A 12,306-nucleotide genomic window follows, 5' to 3' on the forward strand; every position below is an offset into this window, starting at 1 on the left:
AGCATGATCTTTCTTGCTATCATGAACCTGTTTTAGTGATAGGAACTACTTTTAGTTAATGTGAGGTGTGTGCCTCCTTTCCCTGGAACTGACTGAGAGGAGGGAGGTTTACCAGGAGAGTGAGCTCCTCTGTTGTCATCATCCATCCACACCAGCTCCTGCTAAAATCTCTCCATTCCCTACTCCCTGCTGGCTGCTTCTTGGTCCGTCCCTGAAGTTCAGGGTCATTGCCAGGTGCTACCTCCCTCCCACCTTCCCTCCCATGAAGCTTCTTAGATCTGTCTGCTCTGGGGTGTGCAGGACACCCCAATACCTATCCTTGCATACTCTCTGCCTTCCCGAGGTTTTCCCAAGGGAATGTCCCAAGTCCATGTCCTGAGCAGCCCACCCTGAGGGTCAGGATTTTGAAATTCCAGAGCCAGGAACTGATTGATTGCACTGGGCTACCTCTCACCCATGGCAACAGACACCTGAGAGCCAGCTGCAGAGTAGAGAGGAGGAGGCTAATATTTCTTTCCTTTTTCTGCCACCAGAGTTAACACTGGTTAACAACTTTACCATCTTATAACAGCCATTTACAGTAAAAGACAGAGCTGGACAGAGAGGAGATACACCTGCAGCACTGCTTCACTGCCCTGAAGCTTCCCCCCGTAGGTGGGAACTAGGAGCTTAAACCTGAGTCCTTGTGTAAGACCCCAGAAAGCTAATATTTCTCAGCCATAGTAGGAAGGGAGGTGGCTCAGTGGGTGAAGGATTTGCAAGCCTGAGGCCCAGGGTGTGACCCCCAGCACATGCTGGAGTACAGCTATGCTCTGATGTCTCTCTCTCATAACATAAATAAATCTTTAAATATCTAGGGCCAAGTGCTAATGCATCTGACAGAGTGCACACATTACCAAATACGAAGACTCAAGTTCAAGTCCTCTGTCCCCACCTACAAGGGGAAATTCCACAAGCAGTGGAACAGTGCTGTGGTATCTCTCTTTCTCTCTTTCTCTCACTCTTCTCTTACCCTCCCCCTCTCTATTTCTATGTCTTTATCAAATAAAATAAATAATAATATTAATATTAATAATAATAGCCACTGGGAGTGGTGCAGCCAGCATGCAGGTACTGAGCCCCATATAACCCAATAAATAATTAAATTGTTAAATGTAAAAAAAGAAAAAAAACTGGGGTGGACTGAGAGAAGATAGCATAATGGTTATGCAAAGAGACTCTTATATTTGAGGCTCCAAAGTCTCAGGTTCAGTCCACTGCATCACCATAAAACAGAGCTGAACAGTGCTCTGGTAAAAAAAATAATAATAATCTGGAAAAAGTAAAGTAAAATAGAATAACTAAACATTTATCAATATTATGAGCCTACCTCACAGAGCATCAGAGCAAAAACCATTGTACTTAGTGGTCAGTCAACAAATGTATGTACATCATGAGAGAGAGAGAGAGAGAGAGAGAGGGAGAGAAAGTCCAAAGCACCCTCTACCATTCATAATGCCAAACTTGTCTTTCTTATGTGTGTGGGACTTTGGGACTCAAACCAGAAGGTCACACATGCAAGGCTTACCAATGATACCCCTCTCTCCTCACGCCCATCCCAACCTTGTCAACAACTTCAAGTTTGCTGGTCCAGGAGTCGAGAGTTGTGCATGCATTTCCAGTGGAAGGCATTGCTGCTGTGCTGAATCACAGTCTGCTCCTGTGCAGCGGCCCTCAAGACTGTGGCCCTTCCTTTGTGGAGTTGGGTCAGGCCAGGGAGCCTAACTAGGATATCACTTCACTGTGACCCCACCCAGACTCCCTGAGACCTTCAGACTCTGGAAAGGTTCCCCCACCAGTGACCATCGATAAACTATGTACCAGCACTGGAGCTGGGCAGATGCGTTTCACCACAGGGGGAGAAAGTCTCTAGGGAAGGACCCATGATGTTCAATCACCTCCTCCTGTTGCAGCCGAAAGCATGTGAATGCTTCAGGATCAGGGATGGCATTTTCATTTACATTAAATATGTCTTGTGAAGCCATTGTGATGGAATACAAATGGATTGAGGACATTTTCAGCTCTCCAGATAAGTAAGAGAACTTCAGGTATGTGGCACAGTGGATAAAGCACTGGACTCTCAAGTATGAGGTTTCAAGTTCAATCCCCACAGCACATGTACCAGAGTGGCATCTGGTTCTTTCTCTCTCTTGTCCTATCTTTCTCATAAATAAATAAATAAAATATTTTAAAAAGAAAAGAACTTCAGGTACATATTTATTTAATTTTTGGGGGGGTAGAGACAGAAATTGAGAGGGAAGAGACAGGGAGAGAGAGAGATTGGGGAGGGAGAGATCTGCAGCACTGCTTCATTGCTCATAAAGCCTTCCCCCTACAAGTGGGGACTGGGATTGGGGGCTTGAAACCAGGTCCTTGCACACTGTAATGTATATGCTCAATGAGGTGCACCACCTCCCAGCCCCCAGATGGTGTTTCTTCAGGTGGAGTATACACATTACCAGGTTTAAGCCTCCAGCCCCCACATGCAGGGGGAAAGCTTCAAGAGCAGTGGAGGAGTGCTGCAGGTGTCTCTTCTTTCTGTCTCTCTCTCCCTCTGTTTCCCATCCTCTATCAAAAACAAAGATAACTTCAAGGGATGGTGGAGTCATGTAGGCACAGAGCACCAGCGATAATCCTGGTGGCAAAAAATAATAACAAAGTAATTATGTAGTTATAGAAAAAGCCAGTGTGTACATGAGGGACCTGGTACTTCTGGATGTTTCTTTATATGCCAAGCAACAGCTATAGTGAGTTCCAGTTCTCATCCTCCTGAGTGTAGACAACGTGGTGCTCACTGGCTGGTGTGAGTCCTGGAGATACCCCTGTGGGTCCTTCCTGTAGGCCTGGAACTCTTCCCACAATTTCTGTAGCACCCCATTGCTGGATGTAACCCCCGCTGTTGTTTGGGGGCCCTGGACCAAGGGCAGGTGCAGGCAGGTCAGCCCTTTGTGCCATTTGGGGAAGCTCATGGTGACTTCAGTGTCCGTGGAGGGACGTGGCTGTGCCTTCTGCAGACTGAGGAGTGGAGAGAGAGTGTCTCCCCAGGACAGAACAGGGGGAGGGCGCTGAAGCTTCCAAAGAAGGACAACAGCCTTCAAGTATCAATGAGCATCCCTTTATTCTGTCCCCTCCCACCCCCCAGGGGAGCATGTGACAAGGGGCAAGCTTGCGATCCGAAAGCAAGATGCTCAGAAAGATGAATATGGACATAGCTCAGGGGTCTCTGGGAAGCGCGGTGAGTTTCTCCAGCTTTCTCTCTGCTTCTCCGCTTAGAAAGGCTGCAATCGCGCATCACTGGCCTGGGACACGCAGATAGGACAGAGAGCCTATCTCTGCAGTAAGCGCAGGCCCACCTTCTTGTTGGGAACGAGGACGATTCGGGCTACGTCCTTCACCTCCCGGGTCTCAGGGGCCAGGACCACCTGGTACTTCTGGATCAGCTGGAGAGGGAGGTGCACTTGGGGTGATGAGAGCCCTACGCCCCCCAGCCCCGCCCCCTCTCCAGCCCCGCCTCCTTCCTCTCCAGCCACACCCCTTCCATTCCGGCTACACCTCATTCCAACCACGCCCCTTCTCCGACCACTCCCCTCTCCGACCACGCCTCCTCCTCCAGCCACACCCCTTCACCTCCAGCCCCGCCTCCTCTCCATTCCAACGGCGCCTCCCTCTCTAGCCCCGCCCCATCCCTCTTCTCCCTCTCTCCTCTCACCCTAGTCAGCAGCAGGTGCATCTCCAGCTCTGCGATCCTGCGGCCCATGCAGGCCCGGACGCCGTAGCCGAAGGGAACAGAGCCGAATGGGTGATGAGTCTTGGCGCTGTCCTTGGCCTGGCCCTTCCGCAGCCAGCGCTGGGGCTGGAAGCTCTCTGGATCTGGGTAGGTGCTGGGGTCCCGGGATACCACATAGTGGCAGAACACAAACTGGGTCTGAAGGGAGGCGACGGGCAGGACGTCCGTATGGGTATGTAGGTTCCTCCTCCCCATCCCCGGGGTCCACTAACTCTGGCCCCACTCACGTTCTTGGGGAAGACGAAGCCACCAACTTTGACCTCCTTTTCTACAGCGATCCGGGAGTTCACAGGCACCACGGGGTAAAGGCTGCCAAGAACAAGAGAAACCTGCCAGTGGATCCTCTCCACTCAGGTCCCCTAGGTCACAAGTTCAAGCCCCGGCCCACCTGTCCTCATCTATCCCTCTCCTGGTATCTTACCGCAGTGTCTCCTTAATCACAGCTCTGAGCAGAGGCATGTGGGCAAAATCGGTGTACCGGGGCACCTGCCCAGCAGGCACCACACCCACCACCTCCTTGTGCAAGGTCTTCTGGATCTCCTGGTCCTTAGAAAGGTGGTACAGGGCCCACGTCAGCGTATTGGATGTCTGGGAGGAGGAGGTGAAGTCAGGAGGGGGTTCTAGAATAATCTGGCTGGGGAAGGGATGGCACATGCATACCTAAGCACTTGCAAAAGGTGGACGCACAGGGCCAGGTGGTGTGGCACAAGGACCCAGGTTCAAACCCCTGGTCCCCACTTGCAGAGGGGGAGTGTCACGAGCGGTGATGCAGGTCTGCAGGTATCTCTCTGTCTCTCTCCCTATCTCCCCCCTTCCTCCCAAATTCTCTATAACCTGTCAAATAAATAAACAGTTGGAGGGTGATATGGTCTCTATGCTAGATGTGTCTGTCAGTGGGGTCAGGACCCTTGTGATAGAGAACAGCATGCTGGGGGGGTCCATCAGAGGGAGAACCCCAAAATGACATAAAGCTGGGAGGCAGGCCTGCAGGGACCCCTTTTACTAAAGGACAGTATCCTGGGCTCCTCAACTGGGCTGAGAGAGCCCCCCAGTCTCCCTCCTTGTCCTGCACCCTTGTGGCAGAGGGAGAAGCAGATGCCAGGAGGGGTCAAGGTCAGGGTGAGGTGGGAGGGAGTGGAGCACTGGCTCAAAGGACGCCCCCTCAGGCACCGTGTCCACGCCAGCCAGGAGTAGCTCCGGCAGGCTGCCCAGGGCCTCATGGGGGCTGAGCAGGCCGTTGCTCAGCAGGAAGTGCAGGTAGCCAGACGTCTGGCCCTCTGTCTGCGGCTGGGCCTCTATCTCCTGGAGCTTCTGGTCAATCAGCTTCTTCCCTGCAGGGGCCACAGAGAAGATGGGTCACGGTGGCGATGCCACAGAATCCACACGAGCAGGCAGATGCAGGAGAGGCGGCACCCACAGCCCAGCTGGGGGCCTCCCTGAGCTGCTCACCAAAAGAGAAGATGTTGTTCCAGCCCTCGAGGTAGCGGCCCCAGAAGGGCAGAAGTGACTGGGTCCACTTGGGGAGGAAGGTGACATAGATGGAATTCTGGAACATGAGCTGGACAGAGTGGATGAAGGCCTTGGTGTCCGGCGGGATGGGGTGCCTCAGGCAGCCCACGCGCTTCTCAAACAGGATGTAGCAAATGACTGCAGGGCACAATGACCCAGCATCACTGGAGGCAGTGCCCTGGCCTACTGGCTCCTGGCCCACCCCAGCCCCTTGTGAGGTGAGTACCTTCCAAGGCAAAGTCGTACAGTTGGTGAGCCACATCAGACACCTGGTCCCCAGACGCACTGTCTGCTCGCACCTGCTTCAGCCTGACCAGGAAGTCATCTATGACCTCATTCAGGGCCTCTGTATAGAGCGCAGCCTCTGTCGGCTTCAGTATCCGCTGGTTCAGGGCCTGGCGCAGCTGGTACCAGCCGTGCCCGTTTCTGCCGGAATTGGAGGGTCACATTATTCCACACTGAGCCAGAGTCTAGGAAAATGTCGGTCTCCTGGACTTAGAGTTAGGGATACACTAACCTTTCTTTTCTTCTTATTGCCCCCTTTCTTTTGTTTGATAGGACAGAGAGAAACTGAGAAAGGAGGAAAGGAAAGAAGGAGGGAGGGAGGGAGGAAGAGAGAGAGAGAGTTCTGCAGCGCTGCTTCACCACTTGGGAAACTTCCTTTCCTGCAGATGGAAACCAGGGCCTTGAACCCAGGTTCTTGCTCATGGTGATGTGTGTACTCAAATGGGTATACTACCCTCTGGCCCCCTTTTCATATTTTCTAAAGATTAAAAAATATATATTAATTTTATTTACTGCATATGAAAGAGAGGCTGACATAAGAGAGTGACAAGGTGTCTCTCCGTCTCTATCTCTGCATCCCCTCTTAATTTATCTGTCTCTATCCAATAATAAATAAATGAGTAAAAATATTTTAAAAAATTAAAAACAAACAAAAGAACATTATAAAAAAAAGAAATACCTTAAGGGTTCGAAGACAGGAAGATAGCTTATCAGTGGAGCACATGCTTTGCCATGTGAAAGGCCCAGGCTAGAACCCTGGCACCATGTAGAATTACTAGAGCAGGTGGAGACCAGGAGCTTGAGCCCAGGACCTTGCGTACTACAGTGTGTGTGCCACCACCTGGCCCCCGTTAGTTTTCACGGGCTTGTTATGAGGATAAAACAAAACAATAATGAACATGGAAAGAGTAGTCTGGTACCAGCAAGCTATAAACACACAGTAGATACCACTATAGGACTGTCTTTAATCTTCCAAGAAATGGTTAACATAAGGAAGTCAAGCAACTGGGGAAATAAAAAGCAAGAAGGAAGAGCAGAAGGGAGAAGTGAAGAGGAGGAAGCAGGAGGAGGAGTAAGAGGAAGAAGAGGAAGAAGGAGGAGAAAGAAAAGAAGAAAGACTGTAATATATCCAGTTACAAGCTGCGGCATTGTCACTGCAAAAGTAGCCTTCACTGTTTACATGCAACCTTAACACTGAAGTATCTCCCCTTCTCCCTCATCCTCTCTTCCTCTCTCTGTCATTATCTGTTTCAAGCACCCATGAAAGTTATAGTCAACAACAAGCACACAATGTATACTTTGGACAATATTTCTCTCTCTATCTTCCCTTCCTCTCTCAGTTTCTCTCTGTTCTATCAATAAAACAGAACAAAATGGCCACCAGGAGCAGTGGACTCATAGTGTTGGCACTGGGCCCCAGAAATAGCCCTGGAAGCAAAAAGAAAAAGAAAAAAAGAAAGAAAATATTTCTTAAATTAAGTCAAACCCTCTCAACTAATAATATGATAATACTTTTCAATGACAAACAGATATGTACTACTATGATTTAAAAGGATCGATTTCCAACTATATTGTCAGCTAACAGAAGTGGAAAGGTCTTAGAAATACCAAAGTTAAATCCAAACTAATCTTTTTAAAATTTATTTTGGATAGAGACATAGAGAAATTAGAAGGGAGGGGAGATTAAGAGGGAAAGAGAGACAGAGAGACACCTGCAGCACTGTTTCACCACTTGTGAAGCTTCCCCCTGCAGGTGAGGATCTGGGGCTTGAACCTGGATCCTTGCTCATTGTAATGTGTGTGCTCAACCAGGTGCACCACCACCTACCCACCCCCCCAAAACTTCCCATTTTTAAATAAATGTTTTAAAATTATGTATTGGATAGAGACAGAGAGAAATTGAGAGGGAAGGCGAGAGGAAGAAAGAAAAAGAGACAATAACAGCACTGCTTATCCACACACACACTGCAGGTGAGCACCAGGGCCTTGAACCTGGGTTCTTGTGCAATGTAATATATATGTGCAACTGGTGTGCCACTGCCTGCCCTCCCCCTAACCCCCCCACCACTGTTACCATTTACAGATGAGAACATTAGACCAAGGAAAGGGGAATAACTCAGTTGTTGAAAGGCCTTCATTAAGTTGATGGGAAAGCCAATGAAAGATGCCAGAGCTTTCAGCCCAAGTCAACCATGGCTTTCTGGGCTGAGTGTCAGCTCAGAGGATGCACAGGGAGATGCTCCTAGTCCAGTGTCCACTGGCAGCTCAGTGACTCCAGGTCTGGAACCAGGGGCCCTGTTCCACTCCCTCCAGGCCCCAGCTCACATGGTGAAGGGTCCGTAGGCCAGGCCATGCAAGTCCCGGTGTGCCTTCCATAAATCCATGTCATTCCGCACTGGGTACTTGCTTTCTTGTCGCATCACTTGCTCCACGAGTGGGGCACTGGCCAAGTTCACATGAAGCTGAGGCCCGAGGTGACTTATCCACATTGGGCCATACTTGGCCTTGTATAGGGTCTGTGGGATTCAAACAGAGTTGAGTCATTGTGGTACAGACAAGTAGGCAACTGAATGAGAGATGGGGAGCTGGCATCTAATGGGCATTCAAAGAAAGATGGCAGGCCAAACGGTGTCCAAGAGGCAGGTACAAGGGTGGCATAATATACCACAATGAGGACACTAAAAAGAAAATGGGGGGGTCGGGTGGTGGCGCAGTGGGTTAAGCGCATGTGGCGCAAAGCGCAGGGACTGGCGTAAGGATCCCGGTTTGAGCCCCCGGCTCCCCACCTGCAGGGGAGTCGCTTCACAGGCGGTGAAGCAGGTCTGCAGGTGTCTATCTTTCTCTCCCCTTCTCTGTCTTCCCCTCCTCTCTCCATTTCTCTCTGTCCTATCCAACAACGAATTGCGTCAACAAGGGCAATAATAATAACCACAACGAAGTTACAACAAGGGCAACAAAAGGGGGAAAAAAATGGCCTCCGGGAGCGGTGGATTCATGGTGCAGGCACCGAGCCCAGCAATAACCCTGGAGGAGGAAAAAAAAAAAAAAAAGAAAATGGACTCATAAGATTTAGACTCTAGAGAATAATGAACAATGGAAAGAACTCACAGTGGAGGGGCAGGCAGTGGCACACCTGTATGAGCACAGGCTGAATGCATGAGGACCTAAGTTCAATCCCGACTTCCCACCCCCAGGAGGGGAAGTTCAGGAACTATGAAGTAGTGTTGCAGATAGCTCTCGGTCTCTCTCCCCTCCTATCTCAACTTTTCTCCATCTTTATAAAAAATAATAAGTAACTCAGAGAGCTGAATATGATTTAACTTGGAGGAATAAAATTTTGCGAAAATCAAATATGTGGCAAATTGAGAGATGTTAATTTTAGGGGCTCAGGGTTTTAAGGAAACTGAGCCCCTTGGTGAAGAATAGTAGAATGTCTGTGGCTCCTTCACAGGAACATCTACATCAATGGCTTTTTGCTGGCAGCAGAGTGAAGATGAATAATCTCATGCAGTCAACAAGGAAATCAAAACCCAATTAGAAGGGTCCAGGTGGTGGCGCACCTGGTTAAGTGCACACATTACAGTGCACAAGGACCTAGGTTCAAGCCCCTGGTCCCTACCTGCTGGGGCAAAGCCTTAGGAGTGGTGAAGCAGGGCTGCAGGTGTCTCTCTGTCTCTCTCCCTTTCTCTCTCTCTCTCTCCTCTTCCCCTCTCAATATCTATCTCTATCCATTAATAATAATAATAAAGTTAAAATTTACAAAAGAAAAAAAAACAATTAGAATCACCAGAAAAATGCCTGAAGCACTAAATGTCCCAGGCTCAATTCTCAGCACCACCATATGCCAGAGTTGAGCAATGCTATGGGGAAAAAATAAAGCCAGGAAAAGCAAGAAACTGAAATAGCCCCAAACTGGGGGCTGGAACTCAGGTCCTTGCGCCCTGTAATGTGTGCGTTCAACCAGGTGCGCCACCACCTGGCCCCAGGGGCCCTGCCTTTTATTGGTTGAGTGACTGATTTATGAAGGAGAAAGAGAAAAGCAGAATTTCCTTCAGGCACTTGGAATTTGGGTGATTAAATTTATGTCCTCATACTTGAGAATCCAACACTTTATTCACTGAGACTAGTCCATGTTTTTTTGTTTGTTTTTTTGTTTGTTTCTGTTTTGTTTTTGTTTTGTTACCAGAGCATTACTCAGCTCTGGCTTATGGTGGTGCAGGGGATTGGGACTTTGGAGCCTCAGGCTTGAGAGTCTCTTTGCATAGCCACTATGCTATCTACCCCCATGAAGTCCATATATTTTGTATATATCAAAAGTCCATATTTATGCCTGTGGTCTGGGAGGTGGAGCAGTGGCTTCAGTGCTGGGCTCTCAAGCATGAGGTCACAAGTTCAATCCCTGGCAGCACATGTACCAGAGTGTTATCTGGTTCTTTCTCCTCCTATCCCTTTCATTAATCAATCAATAAATAAAATATTAGAAAAAGAAAACAGAGAAATGTTATGCATGTACAAACTAAAGTGTTTTATTGTCGACTGTAAACCATTAATCTCCCAACAAAGAAATTTAAAGGGAGCCAGGCGGTAGCACAGTGGGTTAAGCGCAGGTGGCACAAAACACAAGTACCCACGTAGGGATCCCAGTTTGAGCCCCTGGTTCCCCACCTGCAGGGGAATCACTTCACAGGTGGTGAAGCAGGTCTGCAGGTGTCTATCTTTCTCTCCCCCTCTCTGTCTTTCCCTCCTCTCTCCATTTCTCTCTGTCCTTATCCAACAACAATAATAATAACTACAACAATAAAACAATAAGGACAACAAAAGGGAATAAATAAATAAATAATAAATTTTAAAATAATTTTTAAAAAATCCTTAATGCCCCCCCCAAAAAAAGAAATAGCCCCAAACAGTGAGGACACTTTGCAATCTTAATTTCCTATACCTCTATAACTGTGAATAAAGCTTAGTGGTAGAGTGCATGCCTTGCCATATATGAAGTCCTGGATTTGATCCTCACATTCACATCTAAAAAATCTTTTAGGGGCCAGGCAGTGGCGCATCTGGTTAAGTGTGCACATCACAGGGCACAAGGTTCTAGTTTCAAGTGCCTGGTCCCCACCTGCAGGGGGAAAGCTTCATAAGTGGTGAAGCAGGGCTGCAGGTGTCTCTCTGTCTCTCTCTATCTCCCTCATCCCTCTCAATTTCTCTCTGTCTCTATCCAATAATAATAAAAATATTTTTTAAAATTTTTAATTATCTTTATTTATTGGATAGAGACAACCAGAAATGGAGAGGGATGAAGGTGATAGAGAGGGAGAGAGACAGAGAGACACCTGCAGCCCTGCTTCACTATTCACAAAGCTTTCCCCCTGCAGGTGGGGACTGGGGGCTTGAACCTGGGTTCTTGTGCATTGTAACATGTGTGTTCAACCAGTTGCGCCAACGCTCGGTCCCCACATTTTTTAATCCAAAAAAAAAATGTACTAGTTGTGTTAAGTAATATGCTTTTCAGATGTTTTGTCTTAGAAAAAAATTTTTTTTTTTTTGCCTCCAGAGTTATTGCTGGGACTCAGCGCCTGCACCATGGCTCCACTGCCACTGGAGGGTTCCTTTTCACTTTTTGTTGCCCTTGTTGTTTATTGTTATTGTTGTTGTACAGGACAGAGAGAAATTGAAAGAGAAGGGGATGACAGAGAGGGGGAGAGAAAGATAGACACCTACAGACCTGCTTCACTGCTTGTGAAGCCCTGTGAAGTGACCCCCCCCCCACAGGTGGGGAGCTGGGGGCTTGAACTGGAATCCTTACGCCGGTCCTTGCGCTTTGCACCATGTGCACTTAACCTGCTGTGCCACTGCCCAGCCCCTAGAATGCATTTTTTAAATATTTACTTGCTTGTTTAATTTTAGTGAGAAAAAGGCAGAGAGAAAGAGAGAGAGAGATCAAGAGACCAGAGCACTGCTCAGCTCTGGTTTATGGTGGTGCTGGTGGTTGAACTTGGGACCTTGGAGCTTCAGACATGAGAGCCTTTTACATATCCATTATTCGGTCTCCCCAGCTGTGTGTGAGTTTCTAAAGCATTTTACAGTTAATACCCCCATCCCTTATGGAAATGGCATTGTTATGATGTTTTTATGATTGCTGAAAATGAGAGAGAAAATAAATATATTGGGGGAAGCTGGAGAAACAGTTCAACTGCTCAAGCATCAAATTTGAACCCATGCCACGTGTACTAGAATGGTGCCCTGGCTTCTCTTTCTGTCTCATGTGAAATTTTCTCTCTAATATGTAATTAATAAAGCAAATTTTTATAGGGCCCAGGTGGTGCCACATGTCCTTATCCATGGTAATATGTGCATGCCACCAGGTGTTCCACTGTCTGGCCTCTTGTAATTCAGCTCTTGTCTTTCTATTCCAGGAAGCTATGTGGCTCTCAAGATTTAACAAAAGAAATAAGAATAAAAACATAAAAATCCTAGGGGGGGCAGGTGGTGGTACACCCAGTTAAATACATGTTACCATGTACTGGGATGAGGGTTCAAGCCCCTACCACCCACCTGCAGGAGGGAAGCTTCATAAGCTGTAAAGCAGATCTGCAGGTGTCTCTCTCTTCCCCTCCTCTCTCAATTTCTCTCTGTCCTATGAAATAAAATAGAAAAATAAGTAAATAAATAAATAAATGGGGGAAAAT

The 12,306-nt window shown here is 48.0% G+C and overlaps 1 protein-coding gene across 1 annotated transcript in view; it reads right to left on the reverse strand.

Annotated features, from left to right (window-relative positions):
* Window positions 1-3,132: 3,132 nt before the first annotated feature.
* LOC103110676 (sterol 26-hydroxylase, mitochondrial) overlaps window positions 3,133-12,306 on the reverse strand; it is a 68,162-nt gene continuing 58,988 nt past the window's right edge. The window contains exons 2-9 of the mRNA XM_007519844.3: window positions 7,946-8,136; window positions 5,562-5,761; window positions 5,276-5,473; window positions 4,997-5,157; window positions 4,248-4,414; window positions 4,054-4,135; window positions 3,749-3,964; window positions 3,133-3,479 (exon numbers count right to left, since the gene is read on the reverse strand). Coding sequence (XP_007519906.1) covers window positions 3,366-3,479; window positions 3,749-3,964; window positions 4,054-4,135; window positions 4,248-4,414; window positions 4,997-5,157; window positions 5,276-5,473; window positions 5,562-5,761; window positions 7,946-8,136 — 1,329 coding nt within the window. The 3' untranslated portion in view covers window positions 3,133-3,365. The remainder of the gene's footprint in view (window positions 3,480-3,748; window positions 3,965-4,053; window positions 4,136-4,247; window positions 4,415-4,996; window positions 5,158-5,275; window positions 5,474-5,561; window positions 5,762-7,945; window positions 8,137-12,306) is intronic.

The sequence above is a fragment of the Erinaceus europaeus genome, chromosome 7 (assembly GCF_950295315.1).
Source record: "Erinaceus europaeus chromosome 7, mEriEur2.1, whole genome shotgun sequence".
Lineage (NCBI taxonomy): Eukaryota > Metazoa > Chordata > Mammalia > Eulipotyphla > Erinaceidae > Erinaceus > Erinaceus europaeus.